The sequence below is a fragment of the Loxodonta africana genome, chromosome 13 (genome assembly GCF_030014295.1).
Source record: "Loxodonta africana isolate mLoxAfr1 chromosome 13, mLoxAfr1.hap2, whole genome shotgun sequence".
Taxonomy (NCBI): Eukaryota; Metazoa; Chordata; class Mammalia; order Proboscidea; family Elephantidae; genus Loxodonta; species Loxodonta africana.
The window spans coordinates 25,520,753-25,537,180 of record NC_087354.1 but is presented as its reverse complement, the minus strand read 5'-3'; the positions used below and the strand labels follow the sequence as shown (position 1 = coordinate 25,537,180).

The following is a 16,428-nucleotide window of genomic DNA, read 5'->3' as shown; positions in this document are numbered from 1 at the left end:
GCTTCTTTAAGTGGTTTGATATGGATTGTTGTCTCCGAGCCATCACTGGGAAACTAGTTTTTCCAGAAAATCCGCTAAAAAAAAACTGCAGTCAGATCCCTATCAGAGTTCTCCCTCTGGCTCAGGCTATTCAGATGTTAATGAAGCCGCCTGGGGAGGATGGGGGAGGGAACAGAGAGATAGGAGAGTAGCACCTCAGAATATAGCCAGAGTTGCTTGTCTTGCTTGGAATGACTGTTATATCTGAGATTCCCGCGGGCGCGTCGCCTATGTGTGCTGGCTGTGTGGAGATTGCCCCCAGGGGGTCTGGCCCGCTGGAGTCACGGTCAGATCCTCCGCTTCCAGCCCCACGCCCAGCGTCAAGGCTCCCCTACTGGGACGGTGCACTCTCAACTCCAAAATCAGTCGCTGCCTCCCGGGGACTTCTCGTCTCTCCAGCCGTGTGGCCGTGCCACCCCTGTGAACCAGGTGGGCCCCCTCCTGGGGTTAGTTCAGATGGGTGGAGTAGCTCCCCGTGCTTGTGCCGCGACCGAGTGTCCCGGCTGGAACGCTGTTCTCCCCACTCCAATACCAGTCGCTGCCTCCCGGGGACTTCTCCTACCGGCTGCGTCCCACGCCGCCCGCGCGACCCGGCTGGTCCCCTTCCAGGGGTTAGTTCAGGGGGTGGAGCAACTCTCTGTGTTTATGGCGTACCTGCGTGCAGTCCAAATCCCTGCGGGACGGTTCTCCGGCTCGGATGCTGCTCTTTCTGCTCCAAGATCAGTCACTGCCTCCCGGGGACTTCTCCTACCGGCTGCGTCCCACGCCGCCCGTGGAACCGGCTGGTCCCTCTCCCGGGGTTAGTTCAGGGGCGTGGAGCAGGTCTCTGTGCTTGTGCCGTACCTGACTGGTACGCTGGCTCCAGGCTCTGGAAACTATCGCTGCTTCCCCGTATTAGTTCGTTCTCCGTCTCTAAATCTGTGTTTGTTGTTCAGGGTTCGTAGATTGTTATGTATGTGATCGATTCACTTGTTTTTCCGTGTCTTTGTTGTAAGAGGGATCCGAGGTAACGTCTGCCTAGTCCGCCATCTTGGCTCCGCCCCATTTGCACTGATTTGATAACAGGCCTGTTTTCCACTCCTTGAACATGAGCTCCACAAGGCAGAGGTCTATGCCCCATTTGCTTCTGTGGTTCCACTTGGCCTTTCGTAGGGGCTCAGTAAATATTTGAAGAATGAATAAATGCATTAATGAATGAGGTGAGAGGTATGGGTTCAAGAGTACAAGAAAAGGACAAAAGCTCCAATTCTCAGACAAATGTTCCAGTACTTCAGTAGAGAAGCAGAGAATTGCTGGAAGAAGGGTGCCGAGAGCACACTATGCCCTCTATCCACAAAGGCCACACTAGCAATGGTTTTCTTCGAGAAGAATGTTTTTAAAAGTGACATTAAAACCTGTCTATGCAAATACATCTGAAAGTATCAAAATAATTTTTAGCCAAAAAAATTTTAGGGGGTGGGATTAAAACCATATCACATTTTGATGAAAATACCAGCAACAATATGCATCTTTGAAGTATTTTACAGACAGTCCTTTATTCACCTTTCTATTTTCCAAGTGATTTTAGACAAATGAGATCTTTCTGATTTGAGGCACAGGGACAAGTTGAGACTCCCAACAAACATTTTCTTATTTCTCATATTCTCTTACCTTAAACTACATTGCTTCTGAGGAAGAAAAACTAACTTTCACTGGATATCTACCATATATGTTAGGTACTCTATATGTACACACTTTTCAACCTTCTAAAATAGCACAGGTAAGAAAACTTTTCATTTTACAGAAAAGGAAACTGAGGCTCAGAGAGAAGAAGTAACTTGACAAAGCTTATACAGACAGTAAGTGGAAGTGCCAGGATGGGAACGCATGGTTATGGAACCCCAAAGCTTCACTCTTCTCCCAGTGCATCCTTCTACTGCTCACCTGGTTGACAAGCACATCGCCCATTCTCCTGATGAGAAAGTTCTTTTCGCTTTTTTCCACCAGAGACTCCTTCTTCCGCTCCAGGATCCTCTGGAAGAACTGGCTATGGATACTGATGAGCTCATCCAAACAGGGGAACAGCTTCTCCACCATTTGCTGCTCAAAGAGCAGATCCGTCATCATCCCCCGGCTATACACATCGCTCATGATCTTGAGTGTGCGGACGTGATGTAACTCCGTCTGCATCAACTCTAAGTGGAGAGGCAAAGCTCACGGTCAGGGATACTCTTTCACATGGATTCTCCTTCAAGGTCATCTGCTGTAGTCTGAAAGCTATTTAGAGTCCAATTCAAACTTGAAAAGTGGGCCAATAGCTGTCTTTTCCCTAGAAGTGTTCTCATCTTATTCCTCTATTTTTTACTTGACCCAAAACCATTTTCTGATGATAGGCACATTGGATTCCACTAATCTTAAATGGTGGTTTCCAAAGCAGCCTTCGTTGGATTCAGCGTCTCCCATATTTTACTGTATTCCTAGAAATGGCTGTGTTTAGTCTAGTTTTCAGTGTAGCTGACAAACTCAACTGTACTTTCACAAGAGATTCTTTCTAGAACTGTTACATAAATAAGCACTTAATATAAATAAAATATTCAATAAAATTAAAGGAACTAGAATGGGATGAAAGGGCAAAAAGGATACAAACAAGAGCATGTCACTGAACCTCAAAGTTTTTAAAGGAAATCTTTAAGGTGCTACTCAAAAGTCAACTTTCCACAGTCCAATAAATCACCAGATAAAAATGCTGGAAAACGCAAATCAAATGTCAGCAGAACAGAATGCAGAGTCTTACCATAAATCACTTCTTGCCGTTTGATCACATCTTTCTTTTGCTGTTTCAGGAACTTGCTGTCCACTATTCGACTCCAGGACTCTGCTTCTAGCTGTTTGGACTCAATCTCAAAGTCTCCCATTAGTTGTCCTTCATTCATGTCTGTACCTACTCCTCACAATGCCAAAAAGCAAGATCAGAGTCTTGAGTCTGTGACTCCTAAAATGCTATGCTGGCCTTTCCTCAGGGAGATAACCCTCAGGGTGATAAGTGATTTCCTAAGACGCAAATGTGCTGCATTGATACGGGGGATACTCATGGAGCACATATTCTGATACTTAACAACAAACAATCTCCTGTTTGGGAGTGACAGACCATACTCAAGGCTCCGGTTAACAGGGGTAAACATCATTCCAATCAAAGCTGACTGTGATTCCTATAAGAAGTAAGAGTTGGAAGGGAGCTGGTAACGTTACATGTTTGGAAAGCAGGTTTGCAATTGTGCCTAGAGCACCAGAACTGAAAGTGTACAGAAATCGAGGGGAAGAAAAGCATCTGTTCCACACTGAACTCAATGACATCCTTCAGTGGACAGTGCAGAGTGGACACCTGGGACATATGATTAGCAATGCATCAAAAACCACTTGATGTTTTACAGATAATCCAGAGAAACTTTACAGGATTCTCTAGGCAGGCACTACTGCTCCATTAACACTTGTACTGCTGGTAATGGCACACAGTCTGGAGCTGCACAGGACATGGGCCATCCCCTTCTCTTACCCTCATCAGTCAGTGACTCTGTCGACTCGTTGACCTTGCTGATTTTATTTAGTGAGTCTGTTGAATGAGACAGGAATTTCCAGGTGTTTGACATGCTCTCATCATTGCCAACTCTGGAGACAAAAAGAAGCACAGCCTGTCAAATGCATTCTGAGGAGCTGTGGTTTGCTCTTGGATGAGTGCCTGACAAACTCTACAACGGCAGCTGGCTGTGAGAACTCCAATGGCTGAAGACAAAATATACGCATGTCAGGTATGTGGCAACATGCAACACTATTTACAAAGGTTGGAAACATTACCCATCACTGCAGCCTCCAACTTTTTGAGCTTCAGGATTTCTTTTTCAATGGTAGGTAGCAAGGAGAACTGTTTTTCCTCAAACTACGTGCACATTACATAAGAAATTTCTTAGTTTGAAACTCATTGCCTAACAACTGTACTTTCTTTTCCTGTTCCCTAAATAACTACAGACCAAGCACTTATAATAAACTATGCCTTGATCTATCTTAACCCTAACTTACCAGCTAGCATAGCAGCACCCAATAAATGTTTGTTGTATGCATAAAAGCCAGCAAGAGTCATTTAAAACTTTAAAGATCAACTTCTTAAAGACATAACGCAAACTCTGGTAACATTACAACTTTGAAAAGAAGACCTCTGGAGATAATGAAAATACAAAATAAAAACAAAATAAAAATATTTGAAAAAATTTTTTTTTAAGGAGGAGGCAACATTAGCCAGCACAGGTGTTAGGAAACAGAGACAAAAGGAGATCTGTATTCTTTAGTTAAGAATTTTCCTCCAACTGAGGTTAAGAGAGACGCAAGAGATGTTTTTGAGTCCTACATTTGAGATGATTTATTTACTTGGTGGGAAGGCAGACGTCTTACCCAGAACAGCCGGCAACATCATAATCAGCCCTGTGCTGACCACCCGACAGCCCAGGCCTGAATAGTCAGTGGACACCACAACAATGCTGTACCCATTGCCAATGAGGTAACTGCAACTCACAGCGACCCTACAGGACATGGTAAAACTGCCCCACAGGGTTTCCAGGACTGTTATCTTTACGGAAGCAGACTGCCCCATCTTTTTACTGCGGAGCGGCTAGTGGGCTCGAACCACTGACCTGACAGTTAGCAGCCAATGGGACCACAAACCGTACTCAGTGCAAATGAGTGAGGGGGAACCTGACAGTAGTAACTGCTCCCTTACCCATCCCCCGCCCTCCCCCATGACACTGACTTAAGAGGCAGGAGGCAAGGATGGAAAACAGATCAAAAAGAGAAAAAAACACCAGGTTCTCCTGAACAATAAAAAGTCTGACGTCTGAAAACATTAGTGGCTGCAACTAAAACTTTGTAATTAAATTATCCTTTCCCCTACTCCCACTTCCTATTTTGATTTAAAAATTATCTTTGTAGAACTCAGGTTTTTCAAAAGTGGGACTAAACATCTACAAAAGCCTAGGGGAACCTGGCCTGATAATGGTGTTGAAAGGAGTTCACTGTTACAAAATGGCAGTCATCACAGTGCTCCCAAATGAACCCCCATTCTGTATGACCCATTTATGCACCAACCCATTATTTTACACCTTTATTTCTAAAAGGATCGTGTTGTCGAATGACCCGATTACCATGCTCATGACAGTTACCTAGCTGTCACCTGTGCTATCTTTAAACCCCACTTACCCAGCGATGTTCTGTATGGAGACACTTTTGGAAAGTGAGACACTCTGCTGGGACCGCCTGTTAGCAAACACTGGGGCGGCAGTGGTTTCATCAGCCAGGAGGACTGCTGACCGAGGGCGCTCCTTGGGCTGTGAAGCTGCAGAGGAAGAGAAGACACTAACTGAAGCACCACACAGCCATGCCTACCTACTACTGACTCACTGGACAAGTGCCAAGTGGCAGCACAATGCTCTAAAATCCATTTTTCCCTGGGAGCGTAAATTGGTATAAAAACTCTATGGAGGACAATGTGGCAATATCTATTGAATTATAAACGCATATATCCTCTGATCCAGCAATTCCACTCTGAGGACCTGTTTATGCTATAAGATATGCTATGTATGTGTAAAATGATATATATCCAAAGTTATTCAATGAAACGTCGTTCATAAAAGAAAAAGATTTGAAATGACACAAATGTGTAACCAAAGAGGGGTGGTTAATAAGTTATGGTACAACATAAATACTAGGCAGCTGATTAAAAAAACGAGGACACTCTCCTACTTACACAGAAAGAGCTACAAGATATATTAAGGGGGAAAAAAATCAGGGTGCGGAACAAAGTATATAATAGGCTATCTTTCATGGGGAAAAAAAATAATACAAATTAACATTTGCTTAGGTTGCATAAAGACACTCTGGCAAGATATATAAGAAATCAAGAAGAGAGGGTGGGATACAAACTAGGCAATAGAGACAAAGAATCATGCAAAAGTACTGCATTTTTAAAAAATTAAATGGCAAATGTTTCGTTACATGTATATTTACAACAATTAAAAAAATCAAACTAAAAATAAAAGATTCAAAGAATTGAGATAAGTGAGGCTGTGTTCTTTGGGGTCACCTACAACAGAAACACCTGAACTGCCTGTAAGAAGATATGCAGATTCCCAGGCCTCCTAGTCCCTGGGGGTGGGGCCTGAGTCTACATATTTTACAAACTCCCCACCTGATTCTACTGCGTGCTGTGTCAGAAGACAGATTTTGACCAATTCCTTTAATTTACAGATGAGGAAAATGCAACACTTAATGTCAAATGGAAACCCTGGTGGCGTAGTGGTTAAGTGCTACGGCTGCTAACCAAAGGGTCAACAGTTCCAATCCACCAGGTGCTCCTTGGAAACTCTATGAGGCAGTTCTACTCTGTCCTAGAGGGTTGCTATGAATTGGAATTGACTTGACGGCACTGGGTTTGGTTTTTTAATGTCACATAGCTAAGTAATTCTCATATTGCGTATTTCTCCTTAACATGACCACAGAAGAAACTGGAGCTCCAATTTGCTAAAGTGGTCACACTGGCATTTGAGAAACCCATAATTTTTTCTTGGTAACAGAGCTCCTGCCCCAGACACTGGTTATCTGTCCATCCCTAGGAGTGGTAGAAGCTGACACAAATAAGACTGGGGTGGGCTGATACGGCTTTAAATACTTCAGGATGATTCTGACTTAATAAAAATTAATGAAATCATGAATTACCAATTCAAATCCTATTTAAGAAGAATGTGGTAGAATAAAAAATCAGAAATGTGACCCACTACCACACTATCAGACCCTTGCTGCAGGAAGCACACAGAGGATGAGATACAGTATCTGCCCAGCAGAGGGTGGGAACAGCTGGTACAAGAGGAGATACCCGTAAGTGTTAAAGTGTTTCAACAGGGAGGTCAGTGTGCGAGCAAGATCCGGTGGAAGAAGGAACACTGGTTCTTGAAGAACGGTTAAGGATCTAGACGGGTGGGAAGAAAAAGAGGGGTATTCTGACAGGAACTGTGTGAATGAAGTCAGAAATAATCATGCAGTAGTAAGTAAAAAGAAGGCTGCAAACAGAGGAGGAACAGAGACTTATAGAAGGAATCAGTGAAAAGGCTGGAGAAGCAGAATGAAGCCATGCTACGTCCAGTCCTGAAAGTTATAAAGAACGATTTGTATCTGAAAGGCAGCAGATGGGGATGAAAGTATGTTTTTCTTTGCTAAACCAAACCATATTTCACTTGGGTAAGTTACACAGTGTCTTTGAGCCTCAGTTTCCTTACTTGTGATGGTGATGATGACGGCAGCAAAAGCTAACACTTAAAAAATGCCTGCTACTAAGAATGCTATTGGTAGGCTCTCATTTAAATCCCACTACCACCCCCATATTACAGAGAAGGAAATTGAGGCACAGGGACGGTTTGTATGTGTCTACAGCTATTAAGCGGCGGTGCTGAAACTGGGACCCATACAATCTGAGTATCCCAAGTTTGCACTCCTAACCACGGTATTGGCTCAGTGGGTAAAACAGGATAAATCCTTGTGGGAACCGGAGATGACAGACACAAAGTACCTGGTATATAACACCTGGTATATAATACAAAATATAAAATATAATAGATATTTAAAATAAAAAAATTAAAAGGTATTACAAAATACGTTTCTGAAACATGGGATAATGACACAAAGAAAACAGTTTAAGGAAGATTAGAGTCATAAAAGGTAAGTGGAATGGATGGAAGATCACTGACAGAAGTGGATCTCAGTTTGGCAAAGATTCTCTTGTAGTAATCTACACGCAAAGATTGATAACAGGACTTAGTATGTCTAAGGAGTCCCTCAGTGGTATAAATGGTTAAGAGCTTGGCTGCTAACCAAAAGGTTGGTGATTCAAGCCCACCCAAAGACATATCAGAAGGCCTGGCCATTTACTTCTGAAAACTCAGTCACTGAAAACTGTATGGAGCACAGTTCTACTCTGACATACATGGGGTTGCCGTGAGTCAGAATCGACTCGATGGCAGCTGGCTTGGTTTTTTAATATGTCTAAAAAACCTTCTGTGGTAGTAGAGACTGGCATTCTGGAGCACTATCTGTAAGTACTTACAGGAATTAAGTATGACTTTATACCTTAGGGAAACCCTGGTGGCCTAGTGGTTAAGTGCTACGGCTGCTAACAAAAGGGTCAGCAGTTCGAATCCACCAGGCGCTCCTTGGCAACTCTAGGGGGCAGTTCCACTCTGTCCTGTAGGGTCGCTGTGAGTTGGAATCGACTCGATGGCACTGGGTTTAATTTTTTTTTTGTTATACTCTACAGCTGTGGTTCTCAAACTTGGGTGTGCATCAGAGTCACCTGGTGGGTCTATTCAAACAGAGTGCTAGTCCCCGCGCTCCAAATTATTGATGCTGTAGGTCTGGACTCAAGCATTTGCATTTCTAACTGGTCCAGAGGTCATACTTTGAAAAACACTGTCTTAGAGAAACTCTTACATAGGTTCCCAAGGAGCCAACTATAAAGATATTCATTACTATCTTATTTATAGTAATAGTTGGAAGCAACTTAGATGTCTGTCCATCTTTGGGGGAACTGATAATTAAAATGTGGTACGTGGTCGCTATGAGTAGGGATTGACTTGAAGGCAGTGGGTTTTTTTGGTTTATGTGTACATGAGGAGCCCTGGTGGTACAGTGGTTAACAGCTCAGCTGCTAACCAAAAGATTGGCAGTTCGAATCCACCAGCTGCTCCTTGGAAACCTTACAGGGCAGTTCTACTCTGTCCCGGAGGTCCACTAAGAGTCAGAATCGACTCGACAGCAACGGGTTTTGTTTGCTTGTTTTTGGTATATGTATCTAAAGGAATACCCATGCAGCAGTCTGACTCGATGGCTTACATATAATTAACATGTATCGGCCTCAGAATGACACTGAGGTAAAATAAGAAGCGGAATGTATAACCACAGTCGTATCATTATCTAATTGAAATCCAACACACAATCACAGATACTATTCTAAAGATATGGCAGAGGGACAAACATTAAATATATTATGTGGGTCCTAACGAGGGAAAAGGGATAATAAGATAGGGGATGGAGAATAAAAACGGAAAAATATTAAGCAAAATAAAACCGAAGTGTAGCCTTGCAAGAACTGATGAAAATAGTCTGAGGTGAACAGAGGAATGTGATTTACTCAATTCTGTGTACCACTTTGAGGTCCTTGAAAAAAAAAAAAAAAGAACTACTTATGTATCTTCACAGTTTATAAAGAAGTTTAACAAGGGAGATCTCACCTGACCACAGAACTGTGAGGCACTAAAAGCAAGCACTACAATTTTTGACTTACTGATGAGGAAATCTATATGCACAGGAGTTGCATCATTTGCTAAAGCACATGGGGCTGAGGGTGCCACCAGCTTTAAAGCTACAAACACATCATTCCAGAAACATTCAAAGAAGGTTTGACGGTACCATCGGTCAATGCACCTGTAGGATTAAATAGTAGATTATTCTAACTCACTACAAAATAGGTATTCAAACCTTCATTAAGTTTACTTAAGATTACAGGAGTATTTTGAAGTCCAGAACCAGAAAGTCAAAAAGTGAACTGTGAGAGGTAGTATTAGCTACTTACGCTTGTTTCTCATAATGACTGTGGGTAGAGATGACGTGTCATGTGCCTGAAGGCTCCCTTTGGGCTGCTGAAGGAAAAAGAAACAAAAAACGATGACGACTGCATTTACAATGATCTATTGCTGAGTTTCAAGAAGGCTAGAATAGAAAAGAGCTGGTCCGGTCTACTCGGGCCAGTCTTCTTTCCTCCTCTGCTCTATTTCTTGCTACTGATCCTCAGCATCCTACACCAGTTGCCGCTGAGTCAATTTTGAGTCACAGCAACCCTAAAGGACAGGAGAACTGCCTCATAGGGTTCCCAAAGAGCTGCTGGTGGGTTTGAACTGCTGACCTTTTGGTTAGCAGCTGAGCTCTTAACCACTGTGCCATGAGGGCTCCCAGTAGAACAGATTCAAGCTCGCAGAGTCTGCAGATGAGGTTTATTTATTCTGCCTGGAATGCTCTTCTCACCTTCAGAGACATGGTGTTCTTCTATTTCAAAACTAAGTGTTCCCTGCTAGGTAAAGCCATCCACAACTCCTTCCCTGCCTTCACACAAGGTAGTGACTGGCGCCCCCTCAGAATCCTGTGCATGCCTCCAAACAGCTTTCGTTTCATTTACAGTAACTGGCTGCTTGCCTGTCTTCCCCACTAGACCGCTGGTTCCCTAAGAGCAGCATCCGGGCCTTCTTCATTTTTACTTCTCCAGTGACTTACATTGGTAAGGTGTCAAATCCTTAGGTAAAATGCCAATTTTACTTAAGACTGTTGTTGTATCACGTAACAAAAATATTTTGAAAAATTAGACTTAGGCAATTAATCTGGAGGAAATTATTAGTGAAAACAAGTGACTTTCAGTTTAAAATGGAAGTCCCCCTTTAAGATTGCATGCTCTTACATGGGAGGAGCTACAGCTGTATCACTGTCCTTCTATAGAACCTAGTACATTCACAATGGCAATAACTGATCACGTCAGAGACCACAAACTCAAATACCTACTGAGTCGGGCAAGTAACAGAAATGATGGACTGGAACACGCACATCCTGTGTAAAGGAGGCAGCAGCCACTAGCTATAGTTATCACTGCTTGCCATCTGTCCCTCTAACATTTAAGGAACTACACCCCAGACACCATGCTAGGTGCTTAGAATACCTTAATAGATCAAAAATTCCTGCCTTCAGAGTGCTCGACAAGTTTGGAGCTTACATTCTAGTGGGGGTAAGGTATAGATCAAAAACAATAAACACAATAAATATAGATTGTTAAATATGCACTTTGAGAACATGATAAGTACTATGGAAAAAAAGGAGCATCAGGGTATGGGGAATTAGAAGTGCCGGGTAAGGTTGCAAGATCTTCCAATTTTTTAAGGAATTCACATTGATATGAAATATGATTTTTAAATGACTGCATTAATTCAAATTAAATACTGTATGAGCCAAACAAAGTATCTGTCCTTGGGCTGAAAAGGACCCAGGGTACAGAAGTTTGCCATCTTTACCCTAGGTCAGTATCAGCATCATCTGAGAACTTGTGAGAAATGCAAATTCCTGGGCCCGGCCCTAGACCTACAGAATCCGAAACTCTGGGCGTGGGGCCCAGCAAGCTGTCTTTTGACAAGCCCTCCAAGTGAGTCGAGTGCACTCTATAGATTGAGGCCATTGCACTAGACAGAGGTGCTCGGTTATTGATGGAGAAGCACACAACACGCTAAGCATTTGTGTAGATGTATCTGGAGAGTACTCTTCTGACAAGGAACAAAAAGACACTTCACGTGTAACTGGACACTGAAAACCACACAGGTTACTTAAAAGGTACACCCTCAAACCCATACTCATTTTTAAGGGCCGCATACAAGGGCTACTTGATAAGCAGTACACATTATCACATAACATGTGCTCAGAGCAGGCAACACCAGACAACTGGCCCTTTTTACTCTGGTATCATGAACCCTGTGGAGAAAACTGCTACCAGATAGATTGGGTCTAACCGTTACACCTCCCAGCCCAAACAAATATGAAAGCCTCTGATTTCCACCTGCTGTTCTCCTGGTCCTGAATGAGGAAGTCAGGTATGTGAACAGCAGAGTGGGTATGCAGACATGGTAAAGAAGAAAGCTACTTTAATAGTGATACAAATATTAAAATCCTAAAAAATGTACATTTAACATGGAGAAGTTCTGGAAGCATTTTATTTTCTAAATGTCTCAAATTCCTGAGTGTGTTAGTCAAGAAAAGAATTCAATACTTTAGAAAAAAATTTTTTATTTCAATAAAATAATTTAAATTAAAAAAAAAAAAAATCCCATCTCCTGGGGATTTTACTGGTTTAAACCCCTTATATTAAGCTTTCTTTTAGCCAGAAGTGTCTTACCTTCATTTTGACTTTTGCACAGGAGGCCAGACTTTCTCTACAGCCTTTGTGGACAAAAGCGCCACAATCTGAAAAGAAAGCAAAACCCAAGGTCACCTCGACAAAGCAAACAGATCCTAGGTTCTGCCTCTCTATGGCTGCTCAAGCAGCACACAGATCTCTGAGCAAAGCTGCTCCCATGGAAGACTATGACTCTAACTGAAAGACTGCAGCCCTCTTCTGGGAAGTAGGCCTGTGATGTCACCTTGGAGGAGGAGAAACAAGAGCAGATGTGATTTCTGATTAACAAACAAACACTAGAAGCCTGGAATTTCTCAGGCAGGAAGTGGAAAGGCTACTGTTTTAGTTATCTAGTGCTGCTATAACACAAGCGGGTGGCTTTAACAAACGGAAGTTTATTCTTTCGGTTTGGAAGTCCAGAAGTCTGATTCAGGGCATCAGCTCCTGGGGAATGAATGGTTTCTTTTTCGTCAGTGCTGGGGGAAAGTGCTTGTCATCAATTTTTCCCTGGTCAAGGAGCTTCCCATTGTAGGGACCCCAGGTCCAAAGGACAGGCTCTGCTCCCGGCTTATTTTTCTTGGTGGTAGGAGGTCCCTATCTCTCTGTTCACTTCTCTTTCCTTTTATCGTTTGTAAGATAAAGGGTGATGCAGGCCATATTCCAGGGAAACTCCCCTTACATTGGATCAGGGCTGAGACCTGAGTAAGGGTGTTGTATCCCACCCTAATCCTCTTTAACATAACCTAATCTTGCCCCATTAACCACAGGCAGAGATTAGGATTTACAATACATAGGAAAATTACATAAAATCACAAAATGGAGGACAACCATCTAGTACTGGGAATTATGGCCTAGCCAAGTTGATACTCATTTTTGGCAGACACGATTTAATCCACAACAGCTACCAAAACTAAAAGTGTCTGCCATCAATGAGTCTAAGTCACAAATATATAAATACACACATAAACTCCCTAATAAGGGCTGTGAAATTTCTATGACTGCGCCAAAGATAGAGTGTGAATCTGAAAATCTATCCACTTGATGTCCTTCTACTTCCCCCCTTAAGTGCCCATGGCTTTTTCACAATCCTCCCCAAGTCAAGAGTCACTGAGAAAGGTCATTAGAACCACCCCAAAGTGCCTCTGGGAACTCTTGATTCAAGAGAAAAGTGGGAGACTTCCTGGAAGACAAAACAAAGACCACAGCTTGCCATGGACATGATTCTATCTCAACTCTTATTTCTCACTCCCTTGGCCTACAAGGGCTGCTGATGTAAAAACCTAGCCCTCTGTGTCTTAGAAAGGTCATCATCAGCTCTTACTGCCGCTATGAAGTCATAAAACAGAACAGTGCCAGGAGGCCAGAGGTGAAGTAGAAACAAACAAACCAGCTGTCTGCGGGGACAACCGATGAGGAGAGACTTGTGGTAAAGGCTCACTCAGGAAATCAACAGCGGATACCACTCATGAGGCAATTCTTCACCCTGATTTAGGAAGCGCCACAGGTCCTATCAATGTCAACTCACTAATTACGGGCAAGATGCTCTTTTAGGTCATCTACAACGATTGTAAAGTTGGCGCAGGACTGGGCAGCGTTTCATTCCGTCGTGCATAGGGTCGCTATGAGTTGGAACCGACTAGACGGCACCTAACAACAACATGGATGTGGAGCGGTGTGGACTGAGGATGGTAAAGGGAAGACACTAGAAGGAGACTAACAGAATCTCTTCCTGAACAGCTGCTTGTCTAATGTCCACTTGGTCCACAGGTCCCTCCCATACACCACCAACAGTACTGAACTGTGAGTATCTTCAATTTTTTCTTCCACCGAGTGCTCCCTTTAAGGCAGGGACCATGTGTTATCCATTGCTGTATCTTTAATTAGGTCTCTCTAGCACAGTGCCCAGCTCATTGGAACCTAGTCAAATGTCTATCTGTAGGCCCTATGTTTATTTTATCCAAAGGCCAAGTGCCCCAACAAAATTTTGTTAACAGTATGTGAAATATTAGCTTGATAACACTACAAGGAGACAAGAACATCTGCCCAACTACATACGATACAGTTTGATTTAGTTTCCAGCTCTGCTAATTAGTTACTATGACCCTGGTACAAGTCCCTTCTCTCTAGACCTCAGTTTCCTCACCTATAAAATGACGGCAGCATCCACATTTTTTCCCAAGTTCTTCAGGTCTGTGATTCTCTAAGACTCTTTTTGCTAGATCTCTTAAAGGAATACTTTTTTTGAAGAAAATCCTGCTGGCTGTTCCAGCAGGTTCATACTGCAAAAGGGTCCTCAACTTCAAAGTCATCTGAAGTATCCTGAGGATAGACCTACCCTCTTGGGTAGAATTTGAGGAGTCAGTAGATCCAACGGAGGATTCTGGGCTGAAACTACTACCATAAAAGAAGCTATCAGGAGCAATTCTACTTTTTTCAACATGATGCCTCAGAGTTGGAATTAGCTTAGAAGTCCCGGGCATGGGGTGAGGGTTTTACTTTGGGCCTTATATTCCTAGGTGTATTGATGCCCTCTCCTATCCACTTAACCTCTTCCAGCTTTACCTCACTTGAAATTCACTGTCCAGTCACTTTTCTGATGTTGATAAACCAAAAGAAACATCCAAGTTCATTTACAAACAGCAGCACAAGGAGAAACTCCTGGGAAAGGCTCACTGAGGAGATCAAGCGGAGAAAACCTGAAGGGTTTTGTGTCAGTCAAAACTATTCCTGCTTCCACTGTTTTCTGCTCCAGCAGCAAACTGCTTTGCTCACTAGTTCTACTGTCTGTGATTGTGGCCACTTCCACACAAGTCCTAAAGCTGTTCTGGAAGTCAGCAGTTAGAATGGGTTCCCCCTCACTGCATATTAATGCTGTGCTTCTCAGTGAAGTCCCTTTCTGGGCACAGGGAGGGCTTTGCAGAAAGAGATCAATGGGGAGTGACTCACTCTAATCAGCAAAAGGGAACATTCTAAAAGTTTTCTTAATATCTGAAAATCAACGATACTAATTAATGTGTCTCTGTTATTTGAAAGTAAGGAGAAATTCTGATGAAGAAATACTTGATTTGTATTCAAGACTTTTTGCATCTCACATCCTAAATCCCCTTTGATGGCTCCATCATTTTTAGGATACAACTCAAATTCCTTACTTGACACCCATCCGTGACTGGTATTGCCTCAATTTTTCAGCCCCTTACCAAGTTCTGACGTACCCTGGAGCCTAAACAAGCTGCCTTTTTTGCTTGTGTCCTTTCCCCTATCTTCCCTTCACCTGATAAGACTCCCAACCTCTGTGCTCTTAGGGTATCCCATGCTTGGCTCCCTCAGGGTACTGTACTGTAATGGTCCCACTCTTCAACTAGACAGAAAGCTCCTTGAGGGGGTCTAGCTTTGTTGTTTTTTATGCGCAGTCCCAGATCTGGTCCACAATAAACACTAGATGTCTGAGGAGGTGAGAAGGGACAGGCAGGTGAGCTCCAGGCTGCTTGAACCGGAGCAACAAGCATTAAGAAAAGACGTCAAACATTTTTATTCATTTTCTAGTGAAAGGCAGAAAGTGTTTCCTCCCACCCTCACTACTATCCTTACTCAGGGTATGTGGTATCTCCTCTCACTTGCCACAAAGATGCCTGGGATGATGGAACTGCTGTCTAGTTGATTTGCCATCTCTTTCCATACACAGCTCTCATAGCTCCCTTGCACCTGTTTTTTCTCTGTTGTTCACAATTTCTTGCTCAGCTAAAGTCTTTCAAATGCATCCTTTAAAATCCCAATCGTCTTTCCCCTCTCTCAAAGGCTTGCCTATTTATCTTTAAGTGAACCTCTTGTCCATTCCACTTAAACAAACAAAATGCTTAAAAACATGGTGACAGGCATATGAGGAAAACTAATTAGCCCATATCAATGTGCCACAATTCTCTTTTTGGTATACAGCCTAGTAAGAGGCTCGCACACATGCATAATGATGCTCCTGTTTATAACAGAGAATTGGAAACAAACAACAGTTGTGATATATTCATATAATGGAATACCACACAAGAGTAAAAGTCAAAAATCTAGATACATGTGTTTCAATATGTCGGCTCCCCAAAATACAATGTTGAAGGGAATAAAACAAATACAGAATAAGATGTACTATATGGGACCATTTATGAAAACTAAAAAAAAAAAAAAAATTAAATACTGGTTATATATGAGATAAAATTATAAAGCACCACCTATACACTGAACTCATGATAATGTTTGCCCTTGGGGTGGAAGGCAGAGCAATGGGATTAGGCAGGGAAACAGGGATATTCAACTTTAAATGCAATAGTTCATTTCTCAAAAATATAGGACTATCTAAAAAGTTACTCAGTATGATGTTACTTTTTTTCCCATTTTGAGTGACAAGT

The 16,428-nt window shown here is 42.7% G+C and overlaps 1 protein-coding gene across 16 annotated transcripts in view; it reads right to left on the bottom strand.

Moving 5' to 3' along the window:
- The window catches only part of AKAP13 (A-kinase anchoring protein 13), a 412,106-nt gene that overhangs the window by 41,301 nt on the left and 354,377 nt on the right, over positions 1 to 16,428 (bottom strand). For 13 of the 16 annotated variants that reach the window (XM_064267087.1, XM_064267095.1, XM_064267090.1 and 10 more), the window contains 6 exons: positions 12,035 to 12,102; positions 9,683 to 9,749; positions 5,263 to 5,398; positions 3,572 to 3,684; positions 2,813 to 2,965; positions 1,963 to 2,213 (listed from right to left, as the gene is read on the bottom strand). In XM_064267087.1, coding sequence (XP_064123157.1) covers positions 1,963 to 2,213; positions 2,813 to 2,965; positions 3,572 to 3,684; positions 5,263 to 5,398; positions 9,683 to 9,749; positions 12,035 to 12,102 — 788 coding nt within the window. The remainder of the gene's footprint in view (positions 1 to 1,962; positions 2,214 to 2,812; positions 2,966 to 3,571; positions 3,685 to 5,262; positions 5,399 to 9,682; positions 9,750 to 12,034; positions 12,103 to 16,428) is intronic. The other 3 variants (XM_064267089.1, XM_064267102.1, XM_064267088.1) reach the window with 2 other exon arrangements.